A 21,491-nucleotide genomic window follows, 5' to 3' on the forward strand; every position below is an offset into this window, starting at 1 on the left:
AAATAAAGGTCTAGGAACAACTAAAAAAAATTTAAAAAAAAAAGAAGAAAAGAAACAGGGTCTCACAGAGTTGCTTAGCACCAAGCCTTTGCTGAGGCTGGCTTTGAACTTTTGATCCTCCTGCCTCAGCCCCCAGAGCCCCTGATATTACAGGTGTACTCCACTGTGCCTGGCAATCTCGGTCACTTTTAAGGCAAGTTTTTCCTCAAAGAATCCTGAGATGGTACTAACTTCATTTCTTCTCATCCCCTTGGAGGTCAAGCACCCAGACGAAGAGATACCCGGATCTAAGGCTCTGTTCTATAACGGCTCCCCATTGGCCTTAGCAGAACTGGGACCTCAGTTTCTCAGCCTACAACATGGAGCTCACAGCACTCTTCCCACCTACCTGTCCACGAGGGAGGAGAGGCGAGGCTTGGCATGGTGGTCAGGAGTTAGTGATCGACAAGAGACCACAGCCTTCTACATCTGTGCTCCGCCAGTGGCGACTGCAAACTGGGGAATACAAGCAGCCAGGACAGAGGAGAGAGCTGGAGCATCAGCCCAGGTCCCCCACGACTGGCTAATGGGCTGGGGCCCTGCCCCATGCACCTGCCACAGGGACACAGGAAGGTTCCTGTGAGATAACAGGAGGACAGGACTCAGGAGAGAGCACCTGGCCACCATCCTCAGCACCAGCCTGGGGGGGGGGGCAGACATTCAGAAAGCAGGACAGGCAGTAGCAGGACACACAAACTGCAGGCAGACAGATGGGGGGGGGGTCTGGCTCTTGCCCTCAAATGAGGAACCAGCTCTCTGGGAGTTCAGCTCATGCAGGAAAGAGTTCTTGAGGCCCAAGGCCTGGCCTGGCACCCTCAGGGACCTCTCCAGCCTCCCAGTGGGTGCAGTCCCCTTCTGGGGTCCTCTGGCCCCTTGCACCCAGCCAGGCCCTCCCTCCCTCAATAACAAGACCCGACAGAACCATACCTGCCCCCCTCACAGGTTTTCATGACCTCTTTCCTTTTTGACATCACAGAAAAAGAACAGAATGGCTCATAATCCCATATGCTCAGATAACATCTGTTGACATTTAAAAGACAACAATAATAGATGCACGTGTAAGACAGACAAAAGAGAAAGGTGTGAAGTGAAATTACACTTTCCCTCGGCCTCTCCCCACCTCTTTGAAGGTGACTGGCTAACAGTGTCTGGTGGAGCCAGCCAGAAGAAAGTTGTCCACGCCGGTACACAGGCACGTGTGTGTGTCTGCCAAGAGGGTGCACAGGCCAGGTCCGTCCCAAGTCCCCCTCCCTGCCTAGACAACCTCTGGCCAGCCGTTTCCTGTCCTCTCACCATCGACCAGTTGACAGACATGCCAGGTGGGCTGGTCCCCTGCAAACAGGCCTCTGCAGGGTGACTGTCCTCTGCCAGAACGTTTCATCTCATTTCATTTTATCGTTTGTGAAAGCATTTTAGATGCTCACTCACCTCTTTCCTAATCACCCCTGGCCACCTCTGGGCTGGGATTTCTTTGGCCCACTTCAAAGTCCAGAAATCAAGGTGCAGTTGGCCCAAGGCTGGCAGAGAGAGCCCCGGAGGTGGAGAGGCCTGGTGGCTTTGGGCAGGGCCCAGGCTTTCTTGGAAACTCAGGTTCTGCCTCTGTAACATAGGGTGAGCTTCCCCCCTTAAGGCAGAGATCTTTTTTAACCCCTGCAGCCCCCCACCCCCAGGCTGGGGATTGAATCCATGGCCTCTAGCCAGGGGCTCTACCATTGAGCTACCACCCCAGGCTGGAGGTAGAGATTTTAAAAAGGCAGAATGGTCTAATAAATGCGTTTCCTGTACCCTTCTAGAACTTGCTGGCCATTTGATGAAATGAGACAAAACTTTCCCACCTGGATCTCCAGAGAACAGGAAAGGTGGGGAATAAGAGATGAGGCAGCAAAGGCACAGAGAGATTGAGGAACTTGTGCAAGGTCACACAGCTCAGAAACCCAGGATGGAAGGCAGTCAGTTCCAAAGGCTGCATTCTGGAAGGCTGGCTGGCTGGTGATGGCCGTGGGGAGGCACGACCATTCAGGCATGTCCAGAGTCAGAAGGGCCGGGCTGGAGGAAGCTGGGTGAGAAAGGGCAAGGGGTGGATGGGAGCCAAGGGAAGCCAAGGGACCTCCCAAACCGGACAAGGTATGTGAGAGCACTGCCCACACCCGGCACAGGGCGAGGGCTCTCAAGTGCCTCAGCTTCCTTCCCGCTCCATGGAGCCCACCACCAGGAGGTTCTCTGTGGACTCCAACCTTGTTAGAAGTGACCACAGGAAGGTTTGCAGGGACAGTGCCAGTCAGGGACTTGGGGGAGGCCCTGACATTATATAGCAACACTATATAATGTGTGTTTTCTGTGCAAGGTGTGTTTTCTGTATTTTATGTTATTTAATCCTTGTACTACAGACTATTTTACTGCAAGCCATTGCGGTTCATGGACATGTCTTCCATTCCCACCCAAGAAGCATGAGGGTAGGTGACCACATGGGCCCAGTGAGGCAGGTGGAGAGGGAACCCTGGGACCCAGGGCCTCTCAGCCCAGCTGGCCTACCTCTATCCAACAGGTTGTGTCCTCTACCAGTGGGCCCGTGGACACAGGGTCAGCCTCAGGCCACTCTCTGGGGCTCCTCTTCCTGCTGCCCTGTACCTTGTCCCAACCACATCTCTCCCTCGAGTCCTCCTCCCTTTCCAGTTCTCTGGTTTTCACTCACCGGCCTGCCTGGTTTGGGTTCTATGTTTAATCTTCTCTCTCCTCCTCTTCTATACACAGGAAACAGCCTGCTTGGTGATGACTTCTTCAAAGTATTCTCAGGGAAGGACCCCAAGGTCAAGGGGATTCTGAACCTTCAGCCCACTTGAAGCCCCCAAGGCAGAGCCTGGACTTCAGGGTCGCCGGGCCTCACTGGGCCTGAGAAGCCCACCTGGGTTACAAAACACCTCCCACCTCAACCCTGAACTCCCCTGCACAGGCCTGGCTGGAGTCTCACTTGGAGCAAAAGACTCTCCTGGTCAAAAGAAGAAAGCATAGGCCTCATCTCCTGCCCTGGGGCAAAACTGCTGGATACCAGAGCCCTGCTCCCAGGACTTGGACCGGTCACTCCCAGTCCCTGCAAGCCCACGGCAGCCGGCCCACAGGGCTTTCCTTCTTCCTCTGGAATTGGCTTTGGCCTTGAGAAGGGGAGAACGATAGGGCCTGGCACCGTCTGCATGGGGTGTCAGAGACAAGAGGCTGAGCTGCGGGCAGGTGTGATCTCCAGAGGTTTTCTGTGAGAGCAGGCACTCAGAGCAGGGAAATCAAGGCAGGGGTGCAGACGGGCTTGAGTGTGCAATGGCAGGAGTGTTCGTAAGCACAGAGTCGGGCTCTGCTGAGCCCCTGGAAGGCTGGCTGCGTGGCCCAGTTAGCACGGTGAGGCCCTGCCTGGATCACCAGCGCCCAGCAGCACAAGAGCAAAAGCACCTGGGACACCCTAAAACAGAGCTGGCCTCCCCACCCGGCCCTGCAGCTGACATTTTAAGGGAAACAGACCATAAAGACAAACAGGTAAACAGTGTTGCATGTTAGACGGTGACAGTGCCACAGCGCCCTGGGGACAGTAAGAGAGAGAAGGGGTGAAGAGGGAAGGGATGGGCGGAACGCTGTGGGGCTGCAGAGCCGGCACTGGCGGGCCAGCGGGGCAGGTCACCCTGTGGGTAGTCTTGGCTTCCCCTGAGGGTCTGGGCTCCAGGGTCAGCACAGGAGGGAGGTCGTCCAGTGGCACCTCCCCCTGTGAGAGCCAGGCCCGTGGCCCTGTCTCTGCCACCAGAGGGAAACCCAGCATGAAGGGAGGTTGGAGGCCCCAGTCAGACCTACTGCCCGGCACTTGGAGCCTGTGTCACGTGGGTGTCATCCTTCTTTAAGGGGACAGAGTTGCCCTGAGGCTGCCTCTTCCCAGAAGCTCTCCTGGTTAACCCTTCCCTTACTGGGGTTGAAAGATGAGGGTGCCCATCTTCTGAGAGGACAGTGCCCAGGTGCTGAGTTTTAGATTTTTATTTATTTATTTTTTCCCAGTATTGAACTCAGGGGTCCTCTACCAATCTAATACATCCCTAGCTCTTTTTAGTTTATTTTGAGACAAGATCTCAGTAAGAGAACAAGGTTGGACCAGAACTCAACAATCCTCCTGCCTCCGCCTCCCGAGTGGTTGGGATTCCAGGTGTGTACCACTGCACCAGGCTAATCTGAATTTGTCACATTTTATTTTGGTTTTTGGTACAGGGGATTGAACCCAGGAGTGCTTTACCACTGAGCTACATCCCCAGGCCTTTTTTATTTCGAGACAGAATCTCACTAAGTTGCTGAGGGTCTTCCTAAAGTGGCTGGGGCTGGCCTCAAATTTGCCATCCTCCTGCCTCAGCCTCCCAAGCTGCTGGGATCATAGGTGTGCACCCATGAGCCCTGCATTAGAAAGTTTTTTAAATTCTAGAAAGACATTCTCCTTTGATTGGCTCCATTACCACTACATGCCCTGACTTGGAGATAAATACTGGCCTGTGCAGTTAGAAGTTGTAGGCTAAGAATCAACAATCTGCAGTTTCAGCCCAGGCCCTACAGGATCTCAGTTTCCTCACCTGTAAAATAAGGGTAAATGCTTGCCCCAACCAGATCCTGGAAGGGTATAGCCACAGCAGCTGGCATTTATTGACCCCTAAATGCCTGCCAGGCACTGAACCAAGCCCACCACAAGCACTAAGGCTTGTAATCTCTCAGTAACTTCCTGGGGAAAGATGTAGTGGCTATTTCCATTTCACAGACAAGGAGCCTGAGGCTCTGAGGGGTCCACGAGTTGCCTAAAGTCATATAGTTGTGTGACCCCAGAGGTCCTGTTCCTCGCATGCTACTCTCCTCTCCGTTCACTGAGGTTCTGGGGATCAGAGCCAGGGCCTTGCTCATGTGAGGCAAGTGCTCCCAAGACTGCAGCCCCGGCCCTATACCCTACTGTTCTGAGTAAAAGGTTCCAGTCAATTCTGTTCAGGCAGTTATTCCATTAACTAGCAGTTAAAAGGCAGCAACGACTCAGACTCACCTGGACTCACCTGTGGCTTCCAACTGGCTCTATGCTGGGGAGGGTGGGGCTGGGGTGGGAAGAGGCTCCAGCCTCCAAGAGCCTGGAGGTGTGGGGACACAGGGCTTAGCCCTGAGAGGTCATGAACACAGGCTCTGCCAGCAGCCGCTGGCAGGGTGTGGCCGTGTGACGTGGGCTTGTGACTGGATGTTCTTGCCCACCTAATAGCGGTAAGCATGTTGGGAGGTCGGTGTGCAGATGACAAGCCAGAATGAGGACATCTCAGGGGACTGAGCTTGGCAGAGTATGCTCCATAAATTGTGGCCTTTATTATTCAAATAGATAGCTGGAGAGCAAGGGCTGGCCTGGCATGGCCATTTCCAGTTGTGCATCCAGAGGCTCCTCGGGAGGGCCGAGCAGGGAGCCAGGCCTCTGGCCTGCAGTGGAGGAGGAGGCAGGGTTCCTGGAAGAAGCAGCCTCAGGTACAGGGCTAAAGGGAGCTGGAAGCTGGCTGCAAAGAGGGCACCCGGCTGGGCATGGATGGATGGATGAATGGGAGGCTCAGGGAGAGAGTGAGAGCAGCCCTGAGCCCCTGCAGAGACAGGTGAGCCTTGAGGGTCACTGCAGGAAGAGGGGCTCCAAGGCCAGGCAGAGGCCTCTGGGACACAGGAGGCCTGGAAGGAGAGGGCCGCTGTGGGTGAGGACGGAGGACACATGGCCCACCCACAGCAGGCCAGGAGAAGCCGGTAGACCATGGCTGGGCCTCCTCTTGGTCCTACCCTGAGCAGGTTCGAGAGCTGTGGACTTGCAGTCCTTATAGAGAGCTTGTGACCCTGGCCCAGGCCTGAGGGCCTCCTTTGTCACCACCCCAGACGGCCCCTAGGGGCTATGGCAGTGGGCAAGGAGGACTAGAAGGGCCTCGGTCCAGGGCCTGCCCAAGGTGCAGCAGGAAGGGAGGCCCAGCACGGGCTTACATTTTCCCTCCTTTCCCTTCTGGTGGCCAGGAGGTTACATCACGGCGGTATGCTGGCCCCAGAGAGCGCTGGCATTACATAACGCCAGGCACGGCCGCCCCAAAGCACGCTCACACTCTCTGTCACATACCACTGTGGCCAGGTCACGCCAGGCTCACGGCCGCATGCAGTGACACACACAGACTGTTTTGCACGCTTACATACACATTCACACACTCCCTCAACGGGCCCCGCTGTGGTCCCAGGTCAGACAGGTGGTGGCTCTATCATGGATTCAGTAGGGGCACCTTCCCACCCTCCTCACCTTGGGCCCCAGGATCCCTGAGCCCAGTGGGACTGACCCAGGCCTGTCCTAGGGCTCCCAGGTGACAGCTCCAGACTTTGTGCCAGCCTGGGTGGTGGACAGCTATAGAAGAATCTGAGAACAGGGCGGGAGGAGGAGAAAGCGCCTTTGCTTATGTGGATTTCAGGAACTCAGGACAGGCACACGGGGGACCAGAGGGTGGACGTGGCCTCTGAGGCACACAAGGTAGCGGGTATTGAGTCTAAGACCTTTGGAGGGTTACTAAGATGGCAGGTTTCAACTTTGAAAGGCATTCACTGGAACACTAGCTTCCCCGAGACCCAGCACTGCTACTCCTGGGGATTCCTCTGATCCTGACCCAGGGGTCTGAGTCTCTGGTTGTCATGCTGGGAGACCCTGGGTGAGTGTCTTCCTCTAAGGTGTCTTTTCCTCATCTGTCAAAGGCAAGAGAACAGAGCCCATCCCAGAGGGAGGCTGGTTTCCTTGGGTGAAGTTACTGGGGCCCTGCTAGGAGCCAGGCCTGGGGGCTGAGGGAGCGACTCACTTGCTTTGAAGGAACTTACAGCCAGACAGAGACGGAGCCATAACCAGCCATTAGGACCACGTGATTTGGCCCCCTACAGGCCTGAACAGGGGCCTAAGGTGGGTCTGGTGGGGGCGGGCAGCTCTATCTGGGGGTGAGATGCAGCTGGGCTGGAGGCTGAGGGAAGAGGTGGGGAAGGAGGAGCCCACAGGGTGGGGGACAGGGTCGGGATTGTTGGAGCTCACGGGCAGGTGAAGAGCAGTGAGCTTGGGCAGGGGTGGAAGTCCCTGCCGGCTGCCCGAGACCCCACAGCCGTGTGGGATCTTGGATGTGAACCACAGTGAGGGGGGCCTGCAGGGTGGGGGCGTGGCCACCTGTTTAGAAGCTCGTCCCAGAGGACCAGCCAGGGCTCCTGGTTTCCCAGGTGTCCAGGTGAGAGCAGGGGAGGCCAGCATGGCAGAGAGGAAGGGGGCAAAGTTAAGAAGCAGAGTTCAGATCAGATCCTGGCAACCTGTGAGGGAAGGGTGTCAGGGGTGAGAGAAAAGACCAGAGGAGGCAGGTGTGGGCAGGGGTGATGGGCAGACGTGGTCTTCCGCTGTGGGAGACTGGGATAGCTGGAGGGGTTGGTCTGAGGAGCCTCTAGAAGAGGAGGGTCCCAGGCTGCTGGGCAGGGCTTCGAGGTCCCATCACACGGTGGGTGGCCAGGTGGAGCTCGGTCCCTCCCCTTCCTGTCTGTAGGACAAAGCAGTGGTTTGGAGTATTGTAGATTCTCTTGACTCCTAAAAGACAACAGTCATCAAAGGCATCATGGGTGTGTCTGGGGCTTCCTGCAGGAAAGGACAACTCTTCCAGAGGTGGATGATGGGGGCCTCCTTGTAGCAGTTGGCATTTTTTTTTTTTTTTGTAGTGCTGGGGATCAAATCCAGGGCCTTGTACATATTACCACTGAGTTATACTCCTAGCCCTCATGCTGTTTGCATTTTTTGGGGGGGGTACCAGGGATTGAACTCGGGGGCACTCCACCACTGAGCCACATCCTGGCCCTATTTTGTATTTGATTTAGAGACAGGGGTCTCACTGAGTTGCTTAGCAACTCGCTTTGGCTGAGGCTGGCTTTGAACTCACGATCCTCCTGCCTCAGCCTCCCCAGCCACTGGGATTACAGGCACACACCATTGCGCCTGGCTTGCTGTTTGCATTTTAATAGAACATTCTAGACTTGGTACTTTTTGCCACTCTCCACGAGGACAGAAAAGTTCTGTGCTGTTCCATGCAGTAGCCTCTGGCTGTCTATGGCAACTGAACACGAAGAATGTAGCTAGTGTGACCGAGGAAATGAGCTTAAAATTTAAATTTTAATGAATTTGAATAGCCACCTGTGGGAGTTTGTCATGGGATCCTCCTGATGCCCCTCATTTGGTCTGGGGGAAAAACCCAGAAAAACTATGCCACAGTGTCTGTAGGACCGGGTTCTACTCTGACTGCGTGGGTACGATAACCTTCTGAAACAGGCCTCAGCATTCAGGGATGAGCAAATCAAGGCCTAGAGGGCAGTGCCGGCTCGCTCATGGTCTTACAGCTGGTGGTGGCAGAGCTGGCCGGGACCCCCAGGAGTGGCTCAGGCTGCTAACCACTATGCTAGCCTGCACAAGTTTCTGATGTGGGACCCTCAACTAGGCGCTCTCCGGGACACTTCACGCACAACATCATATTCTGATTTGCCCCAAGCAATTCAGTGAGACCATTTTAAAATAAAAAATAAAAAAGGGCTGGGAATGGGGCTCAGTGGTTAAGTGCCCCTGGGTTCAAACCATGATGCCAAAAAGTAAGAAAGAAAGAAATGGGAATAGTAAGAGGCCCTAGTCTAGAGAACATCCATGAACATAGGTAAACTCTTGGATATCATAGGAACACCATAAAGAGCAGCTATTAGAAATCTGCTTTTATAGGGGAATGAACCCAGGGATGCTTTACCACTGAGCCACATCCCCAGTTCTTTTATTTTGAGACAGGGTCTTGCTTAGTTGCTGAGGCTGGCCTGGAACTTGGGATCCTCCTGCCTCAACCTCCTGTGTATCTGGGATCCTCATGCCCAGCTGCAGCCAGTTAACTCTTGCTGACCACTGACTACTTCTAGTACTGACTACTTCTACTACCTAATCTTTATAACAACAACAATGGCTTAATCCATTTTAAAAATTAATTTATTTAAATTAGGCATATATGACAGCAGAATGCATTTTGATTCATCGTACACAATCGCAGCACAACTTTTCATTTCTCTTGTTGTACACGATGTAGCATTGCACCTTATGTGCAGTCATACAGGTATTAAGGTAATGATGTCCATCTCGTTCCATCATCTTTCCTGCCCCCATGAACCCTCCCCATCCCTCCCTCCTCTTTGCCCAATCACAGTTCCTCCATTTTCCTCATTAACCCCCCTCCCCCATTATGGATCAGCATCCACTTATCAGAGAGAACATTCGGCCTTTGTTTTTTTTTTTTTATGATTGGCTTACTTCGCTAGTATGATATTCTCCAACTCCATCCATTTACCTGCAAATGCCATAATTTTATTCTTTTAAGGCTGAGTAATATTCCATTGTGTATATATACCACAGTTTCTTTATCCGTTCATCTATTGAAGGGCATCTCGGTGGCTTCCACAGTTTAGCTGTTGTGAATTGAGCTGCTATAAACACCGATGTGGCTGTGTTACTATAGTATCGATTTTTCACATGAAGAAACTGAAGCTCAAAGAGGCCGTGGACTGGGGCTGGGATTGTGGCTCAGTGGTAGAGCGCTTGCCTGGCACGTGTGAGGCCCTGGGTGCGATTCTCAGCGATGCATATAAATAAATAAGAGGCTGTGGACTGTGCTCAGTATTGCCCAGTGAATAACGGGCAGGACTTGGGGCCCATCCCCTCTTCTGATTCCAGAGTCCCAGCTCTTCCACTTGTGACAACTTTCTGGGATCTGGGCTATAAGCTCTAAAGTGTCCCCCACAAAGGTGATGGCATTTGAGGGGGAGAGTTTGAATTCCTGGGCTCAAGCCATCTTTCTGCCTCAGCCTCCCAGGTAGCTGGGACTCCAGGTGCTCCTGGAAACTGCCTGGCTTGAGGGCAATTTTTTTTTTTAATTGAAAAATTTCATTTAAAATGTTGAACGAGGGCTGGGGCTGTAGCTCAGGGGTGGAGTGCTTGCCTAGCATGTGCAAGGCCCCAGATCACTACAGGCACCCAAACTACCCATGCAAACAAAACCAAACACCAAAAGCCAACGAAAAACAATGTAACTAAAATATTTAGAGTCCATCAAAAAATAATATAAGAAATCATCAGTGTAAGCCAGATGTCATGGCATGTGCCTGAAATCCAAGTGGCTTGGAGGCTGAGGCAAGAGGATTGTGAATTCCAAGCCAGCCTCAGCAACAGTGAGGTGCTAAGCAACTCAGTGAGACCCTGTCTCTAAATAAAATACAAAACAGGGCTGGGGATGTGGCTCAGTGGTCAAGTGCCCCCTGAGTTCAATCCCCAGTACAAGAAAGGAAGGAAGGAAGAAAGAAAGAGAGAAAGAAAGAAAGAAGGAGAAAGAAAGAAAGAGAAAGAAAGAAAGAAAGAAAGAAGGAGAAAGAAAGAAAGAGAAAGAAAGAAAGAAAGAAAGAAAGAAAGAAAGAAAGAAAGAAAGAAAGAAAGAAAGAAAGAAAAGAAAAGAAAAGATCAGTGTAGAAATCATTGACCCAAGTATATAATGCTCTAGCGGGAGTATTAGTGGGCACAGGGCAAGTGAGAGATCTTGGGGGGCTGGGCTTAGTGCCATCCTGTGCCTTGTGCTCTGCTTCCCACCCCAGACCTCCTCCTTCCCTCTCTGGAACCATCCCTTCCTTGCCCCCAGGCCTTTCTACCAGCTGTCTCTTTTGCCTGGAAAGAATTCCCACTGCCCTTTGACCTTCTTCAGGGGATTCCTGTCTCCCTTACTACCCTGTCCTTTCTCATTAGAGCCTGCATTTCAGCTTTTGAGTGTATTTTTTGAAAAAATGGAGATAGAATTCACATACCATCACCTTTATCAAATTAAAGTATGCAAGTGTGCAGATGTTCACATCGTCCCAAGGTTGGGCAACTACCACCATGACCTAATTCCAGAATGTTTTCAACAATCCAAAGAGAAACCCTGTATCTATCAGCTGTCATTCTCCATTCTTCCCATCTTCCAGCCCCTAGCAACTGCTAATCTACTTCCTGTTGTTATAGATCCCCCATTCTGATTGTTTCATATCAGTGGAGTCATATAATATGTGGTCTTTTGTACGTGACTTCTTTCACTGAGCATGACACATTCAAGGTTCACCCATGGTGTAGCACAGGCAGGTGTTTCCTCAGTCTTCATTACTGAATAATATTCCATTGTATGGACATACCACATGTTGTTTATTTTTAATCTGTTAATGGACATTTGGGCTATTGTGAATAAGTGTACAAGCTTCTTATGGGACATTATAAATCAGATTATGTGGGGGAGATGGTATTAACAAAATAATTATAACAACTGACATGTCACTTTGAAAAACAGTATGGTGATTCCTCAAAAAATTAATCACAGGGCTGTGCCTGTAGCTCATATGGAGACACAGGCCTAGTATGAGGCCCTGGTTTCAGGGTTCAATCCAGCTTTGAAACACACACACACACACACACACACACACACACATTTACCATATGGTTTAGCAGCAATTCTACTCCTAGGTATATGCCCCAAAGAACTGAAAGTACACGTTTAGCTGGTACAGTGGCACATGCCTGTAATCCCAGTGACTCAGAAGGCTGAGGCAGAAGGATTGCAAGATTGAGGCCAGCCTGGGCTATGTAGTGAGACCTGGTCTCAAAATAAAAATTAGAAAGGGCTGAGGATGTGGCTCCATGGTTGAGTGCCTCTTGGGTTCAATCCCCTGTACAACAAAAACAAACAAAGCAAATGTTCACATAAACACTTGTACCCAGACGTTCACTGGTACACTCTGAAGCAATAGCCAAAAGGAGGGAACAGCCCAAAGGTCCATCAACTGATGAATGGATAAACAGATCCTAGTACATCCGTGCAATGGAATATTATTCTTCAGCCACAGAAAAGAAGGAAGAGCTCACTCCTGCCACAGCATGGGTAGATCTTGAGAACATTCAGCGCACTCCACGAAGGGCAGGGATGACATCTGTCAGCCCACCTCTCACCCCCTAACCGGGCGTTTACCAGGCAATCTGCAGCTATTCGTGGGATGAAGGAAAGGTCCAGCCAGCAGACCCGGCAGTGTGCCCCTATGTGCTCAGTGGGCGGGATCCGCCAGCAAGTCTGAATCACACCATCTCTGGCCCTCTGCAAAGCGTGTCCTGTCTCCGCCCTACAGCATCTCTGATTGCCATCTGCGTAACATGTGGCTTTGGACATATGTCAAGTCCCACCCAACTCTGGGACTTGGTGCTGGCCTGGGCGTCCTGTAGGTAGGTGCTCAGTACAGTCCTGGTACATTGGCCTCCCTGGACCTGTAGTTTCTAGGGTAGCCAGGCCAGGGATCGACACCAGGTAGTGGAGCATTGCCAGGTGACACCCCCCAGCCAAACTCCCCTCCCCTGAAGCGCAGCCTCTGGATCAGGTTGTTAGTGCTGTGGGAGGGGGCGGGGTGGGGGAGACAGTAGGTTTCCAATTACCCCGCAGCAGCCCCTTCCTCAGGGGGCAGGGCTTACTGGCTGTCAACCCGCCACCAGTCTCCACCAGTCTCCACTGGGGCAGGCTGGAGAGGGATTTAGAACACAAGACCCAGGCCTGCCTTTCAAAGGCCAGGGGCCCCCTGCCCATAAACCCAGCGGCTGAGCCAGTGCTGCCCCACAGCTGGCCTGCCTCCTGCAGAGGGGTCACTGGGAATTCTGGGTTTCATCAAGTATTGCTGGGCTACAGAGTTTTATTTGAAAATAATTTTAATTAGCCGGAAACTAGGAGTTTAATAAATGGAAAACAGAGAACTTTCCAAGGCCACAGCTGGGAAACACTCGCTTTTTAAAAAAATTCCGCCTGGCTTCCCAGGCCAGCTAAGCACCCTGACAGAGTGCCAGAGGAATCCACAAGGAAAACAAAGCTTATTTTTAGAGAAATATTTTAAACTTGGTTTTGGAGAGCTCAGGAGTTTTCTGGTCTGTCTCGAGTCCTTAATATCTTTCCTTCTATTTCAGAGCTCTTCTCTGGGCACATAAACTCCTATCTGACAAGAGCTATTTCTGCCCAGATGAAAATAAAAGCCCCCCCCCCCATGAATTGTGTCTAAAAATGTCCCTGGAGACTGCAAGGGCATATGAGGCCTGTCCTTGGCAGGTGTGCCCAGCAATGAAGGTGGGGGGCCTGGGGGCTCCCACTCAGCCCTGTCCTGCCACCACCCAGCAGGAAGTGGAAGGCAGCCTGGCAGTCATTTCTGGGTTTTGAAAGCAGTTTTTAAACTTAAAAGAGGCCTGCTCAGAGGGACGGCCTTTCTTCTGGAGGTGTTGGTAGGTGAACCCACACCCCATACAGACACACCTCCACACCACAACAGACGCACAGACCCAAACACAGCCTACCAGCAGCTCCTCACTCCCCACAGGCTCAATACCTCCCACTGATAGCTACTCACAGGCACACCCAAACCCACAGCAACAAACTCACACACGTGCACCAACCCACACATATACACACACCCCTGCATACAGTCCCCAAGCCTCCATCCTCTTTGAATATTTATTTTTCAGTTGGACACCATACCTTTATTTTATTTATTTATTTTTATGTGGTGCTGAGGGTCGAACCCAGGGCCTTGCACGTGCTAGATGAGCGCTCTACTTCTGAGCCCCAACCCCAACCCCCCCCCACTCCTTTTTTTTTTTGATACCAGGGATTGAACCCAGGGGTGCTCTACAACTAAGCCACACCCCTGCCCTTTTTATTTTTTATTCTGAGCCAGGGTCTTAGTAAGTTGTCGAGGCTGGACTCCAACTTTTGATCCTCCTGCCTCAGTCTCTTCAGTAACTAGGGATCATAGGTGTGTGGCACTGTGAATGGCTCAACTCCCACATCACAACAGACACACCACACCATGACCCAAACACAGATGAGCACCCACAGACCCCCACACCCCAATACCTACTCATACAAGACACACCAATACTCACAGATCCACACACACATCCAGACCCTGAACCCCCAGATCCTCACACCACACAGACCCCACGCACATCAACACCTATACACAGAAGCACAGATCCACCCACCGTCCTTCCTGCATACACTACACACAACGGGCCACACAGTGTTTTCCTTGAACACCTGCACACAGCCACACTGCAAACACTGGGCACCCACAGGACAAGCACCCAGATACACACAAACACACCTCCCACACAGCCTCCCGCAACAGCTCTCTCCAGAGACACATCCAGGCACACACACACTCACACACTCGTGCAGGGTCCAGTCTACTGCTGGGAGAGGTTGGTGCAGTGGGTTCCAGCGCCCGCCCCCTTCCTGCAGGTCTCTCCTCCCCGCAGGGCCCGCTTGGGAAAGGCCTGTCGGGCCACCAGGCCCTGGCCCCGCCCCCAGGCCCTGGCCCCGCCCCGCGCTCCCCGCCTGTCCCCCTCCCCCTGGCCCAGCCAGCCGCTCCGGGCTGCGAGTGCCCCAAGGCCTCAGCTCTGAACGCTTCCCCCACCCCGCCCCGGAGTGGACAAGAAATAAAAAATACTGGGAAATGAGGTGACAATGGAGAGTGGTTCTGGGTCCCTGCTGGGAGGTAAGTCTGACCGGCCTCAGCCCCGCAGCTGGGCAGCCTCTAAGGCCTGTGCAGAGACCCAACTTCCGGTTTCTGGTAAGAGTCTACCCTCAAAAGCAAAGCTGGAGCACAGCGGGTGCCCGGGACGGCCCTTTCCAAGTGCGCCCTGGGGCCGGGTGCTCGTTCCTCGGTGCACATGCGCACCCGGCGATCTTTCTGCGACCTCGGGGCCGATTTCAACCCCGAGTGCCCTCGTGCTGGGGCGGACCTGGCAGGCAGGACCTACGCCTGCTGGCCTTTCCTGCACCCGGAGCCCACCAGGCCTGGCTCTTATCCTGGTTCCTGAGCCACCGCAGGGCTCACAATCCTCCATCTATTCCCAAGGGACAGTGTACAGCTTTGGCCTCTCAATGGCTTTTTTGTATGTTTTTTTTTTCTTCCTTTTACACATTTAGCAGGAGATTCAGACAGCGTGAGGGGTGGAAAATATGTACACGCACGCGTCCTTTCTCTGAAATAATTAAGAAGGTGGCGCACACCAATTGGGCAGCTTAAAAAAAAACACCTTCGTCTTCCAACAGCCGGTAGGAAATGCCACTGTGAAGACGCTGACCATCGTCACCTCCTGGGCTCCTTCTCACAAATGACCTGGATCTTGACTCAGCCTTGGAGCCAGTCAGTTTTAGTTCCACTCTCCAGTCCCTGATGGGAATGCTGGTTTGTTCTTACTTGCAAGTTTTACTTCTACTTCCTGAATTTACAAGAAAACCGTCCTGAGGGTGATGAAGCCCTACTAGAGCTGTGTTTGCTGTTAATTCCAGCCGCTGCAGAAGGACAATGACCAGTACCCACCATTGATATGCAGTGAGAGGAGATTTCTGAATGATCCCCCTAGATTTCCACGCTCCACTGGGTGTAAAATACAAAACTTCAGATCCTAGCAGCTGGGCTTTCAAACAGACCAATTTTTAAAAACGAATGGGCCTTAGCCAATAAGAAATCTAACATTCCAGCTCATCAGAAGTACTTGTTCAGAAAAAGAAGCCTGGGAGTGAAGTGGAAACAAGGCCTTTGAAATGTAGCTTGGCCTAAACAGCACCACATTTTAGAAGTTTCCTCCCATTGCACATTCTTTATGGTGGAGAGGCCAGTGAGCTGCAGGGTCTTCACCCAGTCTGAGCCGTCTTTGGCCCCAGGCTTCCCCTCCCTTCCCCTGCCGCTGAGGCCCAGCATCTGGGAGAACTTTGAAACTGCTCCCCGTCCCCTTTGGCAGCGTGGGCCAAGCACCAAAACGCTCCAGTGAACACCAGCGCCATCATCCTTAACGCGAAACAGCTGCCTAGGCCTGGCGCATCCACCAGACGCCCCCACCCCTCCTTGCTCAGCTGTGAGTCACAAGAGCCCTTGGCTCGTGCAGAGCCAGCGAGAGGGGATGCACGCGAGAGGGGATTGGCTGATAGAGCCCAGCTGTTGATAAGGCATATTGCTAAATGTCTTACCTACTTTGGAAAAAGTGTCTGATTTCTGTGTGTGAGCCTTGGGGGGAAGGGGGTCGAGAAGAAAAACATGATTTATGAACTTGAGTTTGTTTTTAAAAAGATTGTTTTAAAGTGAGTAGAAAAAAAACTGGAGTCACCATAGTAAAAGTTGTGTTCAACTGTTTAGAAAACCAGCAGGAAAACTGATGCACTCTTTCTTTTTTTTTTCTAGAGGCCTGGGTTGAATTTGCTTTCTGGCCTCCTTATAATCATCCAAAGCCCAGACACTAATTCCTTTTGCATAAATAACTCGTATTTGCTCATTCCCAGAGGAAGTTGTCTGCATAAACAAACACCATCCAGATAGAAGTTTAACCTGCCTAATCTTCCCTCGCCTCCTCTCTCAACAAGGACACAACTGGGCTTTCCAAAGTCCAGGCAAAGCCCCAGTTCTCCAAGCCAGGCCTAAACTGCACTTCTAGCTCAGCACTCTAAGGCCCTTAGGGCCACCAGCGGGCAGGAGTCCCAGAGAAAAATCAAGACCTTCAGCTGCCACTGCAGCCATGTGATCCTCAGGGTGACTCACTGGCGGGCCACACCCCTTGAGGTCTCCCGCCAGGCCCTGCCACTAGCCAGTTAGCCAACACTGGGATGCATCTTATTACTAGGGAACAGCTAACTAATGCCCTTGACAGTCCAAATAACATTTTTTTTTTTTCAGCTGAAAGGACTTGCTATAAAATAAATACACATACAAGTAAATGTAGGCTCTTTGAGACCTGCCAGCTGCCCACATCCTCTCCCCACCCTCTCCACCTGGGTGACTGCCTGACAAGACCATGAAGCTAGACACTTCTGTTTAAAAAAGAAAGCTGCTTTACACATTTCTTTTCCCAAAGATTTTATTGGGGGAAAACTACAAAACATTTACAGTACAATGTTTACAGTCACAATTTGTAGTGAACTGATTCCCCAAAATATATTACAACTCAAGTTGACTTATCTTGTTACATTCAAAAACCTACTTCTGTCAAAGTAGTCCAGAGAGTACATACATAGTGCTCCAACTGTACCTACATACAAACTAAGCTACTACTCATTCATCCGATGTCCAGGAAAGCTTGGGAGACATTCCTGCCTTTCTACACCAAAAAAAAAAGTACAAGTTTTGGAATTTTCTGTAATTAAACAAGGCATATCATGTACTACATACCATTTCAGCACTAAGAGGTGGCCTCTTCACTTTATAGCTATATAAAAAAAGTGGTAAAAATCTTCTCCTTTTGTGCAGTTGAACCCATCCTACATTCAAATTCTCTCAAGCACTAATAAACAAAATACTTATTTGGTTGAGGAAGATTTAAGGCAAGTTTGGGCCCTTCTGAAGGCACTGTGAGACTACCCCCCCATTATTGCTACATGTCTTTATACCCAAGAGTATGTCACAGTAGAACTGGTGGAATCAGCAAATACATTTTTTTTGCTAGTATATAAAGTTGGAATTAGAAAAGTATGCCACATGTAAGCCTGATTGCAAAGTATGTGGCCATTCTTTTTTTTTTTTCCTTTAAAGTTGGATAGGCTACAACCATTTTACATTCTAAGAAAACTCATAAGATATTCCTCAAACTACTTCCACAGCATCAAGATAGATTTCTGTAAAGAAATCATGCAATCTTTCGAAATTTACGTAAACAAGGAAAGAAATTAATGAAATAAATATTACATACAATCTCTTAAATTAAGATTTTTTTTACTCATTTACAATAAAATAACCAAGTGAAGTTACAAAAGGCATATATTACTGTGAAAAGAACATACACTCCACATTTTGCCGATTAATAATGGCAATCATAATTTAACATAATAAAAGAATATATATCTATTGCTTTTCATCATACTTGATAAATACAGTATGAACAAAATTTTCAATGTATACTTTTCACAAGATAATAAATAAGTTAAATAGTTTTTTTTTCATATTGAGTTGTGGTGCAGTGGTGCGAATCAACTCAAAACAGCTAAAAATTCAGCAGTTATTCCCCAACAATTACAAACTAAGCTCTGCCCAAGGCTTCCAGAGAGCAGACAAAAATGGTCCTAAACTAAACTTCCACTAAGTGGTGGTAATGAAACCAGTATGAAACTTTGGAATGCAAGGGTCTGTCCCCCTCCCCCAGACATATATCACTTTGTTAAAAACAAAAAGCAAGCAGACAAACAAACCCCTCCCCCAGAAAAACCTATGGGGCTGAGGGCTACTATCAAGGCATATTCTTGGCAGAATATTGAATTCTAAAAGCTTATAGTTTTAGCAAGGTGGTGGCTGGCTGGTTTGTTTACACTGGTCTGAGATAATTAAGAACTTCTTTCAAGATAGGAAGTTCCCACATCTGGACTCTAACTAATGCTTTTCAAGTGAAGAGCTGGAATGGTGGTTGATAGCTGCTGGTGCTGGGCTGATTTTTCCTAGAGTCCCAAATTCATTGGAGACCTAAAAAAGTTTTAAGTGTTTGGTTTTTTTGTTCTTATTCGCATCACAACTGCCCTGTTGTGAATATTTTGTTCATCAATACAAAAAGTTCGTTGGCATTTTTTGCTCAACAAGAATGAAACTTTGTAATAATAATAATAAAAATAATAATAATAAACAAGGGAAAACCGAAAAGGGAGGGGGGTCCCTCCCAGCACAGAGTTCGAGTCCAAGTGCTCGGTGGGGCCTGCAAGTCTTCCTGTGGCTTTGTCATCTCACCCCGAGCCCCCAACGGGGGAAGAGATGGCGAGGGCGCCTCCAACACCCCAGAACGGTCTTTCCCCTCCTCTTCTCACTGGCGCCCTCTTGCCTCAGTCGTCGGAGATGGAGAGGCGGCTGAAGATGGGCAGCCGGCGGCCCGGGTCGAGGCTGGGGGACTCGGAGCCGCTGAGGCTGCCGGAGCTCAGGGAGCCGCTCAAGTAGCTGTCGCGGTCCGACAGCGAGTCCGGGGGGCTGGGGGGCGCGTCGAACACCGGCGAGTCGGACAGGCGGCGCGGCAGTTGGAAGCTGAAGGGCGGCGAGGGCGGCGCAGCCGCACTGGCAGGGAGGGGCGCGCTGGGCGGCGCCGGGGGCTGCGCGGGGGGCGCCAGGCCCTGCTGCTGGCTCCGGTAGTAGGCGGCGGCCGCGGCGGCGAAGTTGTGGGTCTGGATGGCCAGCGGCGTGATGAGGCTGCTCAGCTCCGGACCGAAGGCAAAGGCGTTGTTGGCACAGGAAGCCGAGCAGGCGGCGCACGGGGCTCCGGGCGCAAGCAGGTCCTCGGCGCCCCCGGTGCCATAGAGCAGCGCAGCTGCGGCTGCAGCCGCTGCCGAGGCGCAGCACGTCGGGGCGCCGGAGGGCGTGGAGGCCGCAGAGGCCGAGGAGCAGGAGGAGGCGGAGGAAGAGCAGGATGAGGCAGAAGAGCAGGAGGGCGGCGGAGGCGTGCGCGACGTAGGGCTGTCGAGCAGCAGGGGCGACTCAAGGCCCCCAGGGGGCTGGTGGTGGCCGGATGGGAAGCCAGAGAAGCTGAGGCTGTGGTGCAGCTTGGGCCGCGGCTCCCGCGGGAAGCCCAGGTGCAGCGCCTCGCGGGCACCGAAGGTGCGCAGGTCCCCTGAGGCGCCCCCTGAAGGCGCAGGCCTCCGCTCATCCGCGTTGTGGATGAAGTGGCAGCGCGGCCCATAGGGGCAGAAGCCGATGGTGTGGAAGGTGCGGCATAGCTCCGTTTTGTACTTGGGGTGCCGTGTCAGGCTGCGCAGCTCGTGGAAACCGTGCGCGAACTGGCACTTCTCCCCATACTTGCACGTGCCGCTCTCCTCGAAGGGTCGGCACAGCTCCGTCTTGTAGCGCGTGGAATTGATCTGTGAACCGCCGCCTCCCTTTTGCTGCTGCTGCAGGTGCAGGAGGTGCTGGCTGCGCTCGCCGTTCTCACTGAACGAGCGGTCCCGGAATTTGTTCTCCTTGTTGAGCAGCGCCGCGCCGCCGCCTCCCCCCGACGGCTCCTTGAGGGGGCCGTAGGAGGCCGGGCCGCCCGCTGCCGTGTTGCCGCAGCTGCTGCCGTTAGGGGCGCCCGGGAACTTGGGCGAGCAGCTGCCCGGGCTGGGCGTGGGGTGGGCGAGCGCGTGCAGGTTGCTGGCCGAGTGCCGTCGGAGGAAGCCGGGCGTGAAGCTCGAGCTGGGGGCAGCGGCCACCGGCGTCCCCACGGCCTTCTTGTCCAGCATGTTGTTCAGATTGAGGTTGGCCAGGGATTTCTCCGTCTGCCAGGGGGGAGCGGGGAAGGGGTGAAAATCGGAAAGGGAGAAGTGCTGGGGCTGCAGATTAATTAACTCCCAGCCTGGATACGTCCCTCCATTCCCCCCCACCCTGCGGATTTCGACTTTGCTTACACCCATACACGCGCAAAAGAAACCAAGTTCACGCTGCGAGGAACGAAGAGTGGAGGACGCCCACCTGGGCCGCGCTGGGTTTCGACATGTGATCCTCGGCTCATGGGCCGCTGGGGTGGGGTGGGCGGCGCAAACACTGTCCGGGAAGCCCTGGGCAGCGTGGCCGCGGCCGGCTCCGGAGAATCTAAACAGCTACAGCCGCTCCCTTCTTCCCTTCCGCCTTCTCCCCGCCCACAAGGCGCTAGCACACACTACTGCAAACTCCAGGATTTTTCCCAACCCGAAAAGTCAAGGTGGAAAAGGTCCTCCAAAAGCCGAGGTCGGAAAGCAAAGTCTGGGAACTTGAGGCTCTTCTGCCTGCCTTCCTCCCTCCCCGCTCCCCCGCGTACCTTGCACAAGAAGTCAATATCGTAGAAGGCCGACAGAAGTGTGGTCGACATGTTTCTGGGTCCTGTAATGGTCGGAGCTGCAGGCAGGGTGGTTGGGAGGAGCCCTCGGGGCGGCGCGGCCGAGCTCGAGCCACGACGAATAACGGGCGAGGGGCGGGGAGGGACCGAAAGTTTGCTGGGGTCCGAGAAGAGAGGGAGAAGGAAGCAGCGTGGACTGGGCAGAGGGTGCCCTGGAGTGCGGAGTGGGGGGAAAGGAAAAGAAGCAAAGAGCGCTCCTTGGCGCCCCGGGGTGCCCGGCCCGCCCCCCCGCGCGGAGCCGACGGCAGCTCGCGGACTGCTGGAACTCCGCGGCCCGCGAGCGCGCGCCCTATATAGAGCCCGGGCGTGCAGCAGCGGCGGGGCGGGCGCGCCGGGGGAGGGGACAGAACGATGACCCCGCCGGGGTCTCCAGGCAACGCCGCCCGCCGGCTGGCGGACGTCAAGCGCCTTCCTGGTCTCCTATTGGTCGCCGCCAATTTTTTTCTTCCGAGGGAGGGGGCGGGGAGGCCTCGGGGCGGGGCAGGCTGCCCGGGCGCCGGGGAGG

At 52.7% G+C, this 21,491-nt stretch overlaps 1 protein-coding gene across 1 annotated transcript; it reads right to left on the minus strand.

Annotated features, from left to right (window-relative positions):
• Positions 1 to 17,013: 17,013 nt before the first annotated feature.
• On the minus strand, positions 17,014 to 21,235 carry Zfp36l2 (ZFP36 like 2 zinc finger CCCH-type). Its single transcript, XM_026410998.2, has 2 exons — positions 20,909 to 21,235; positions 17,014 to 20,390 (listed from the first exon to the last, which is right to left on the minus strand). Exons 1-2 carry the CDS (start codon positions 20,957 to 20,959, stop codon positions 18,972 to 18,974), a joined length of 1,470 nt encoding a protein of 489 aa, XP_026266783.2. The 5' UTR covers positions 20,960 to 21,235; the 3' UTR covers positions 17,014 to 18,971.
• Between the last annotated feature and the right edge of the window lie 256 nt (positions 21,236 to 21,491).

The sequence above is a fragment of the Urocitellus parryii genome, chromosome 12 (genome assembly GCF_045843805.1).
Source record: "Urocitellus parryii isolate mUroPar1 chromosome 12, mUroPar1.hap1, whole genome shotgun sequence".
NCBI classification, from domain to species: domain Eukaryota; kingdom Metazoa; phylum Chordata; class Mammalia; order Rodentia; family Sciuridae; genus Urocitellus; species Urocitellus parryii.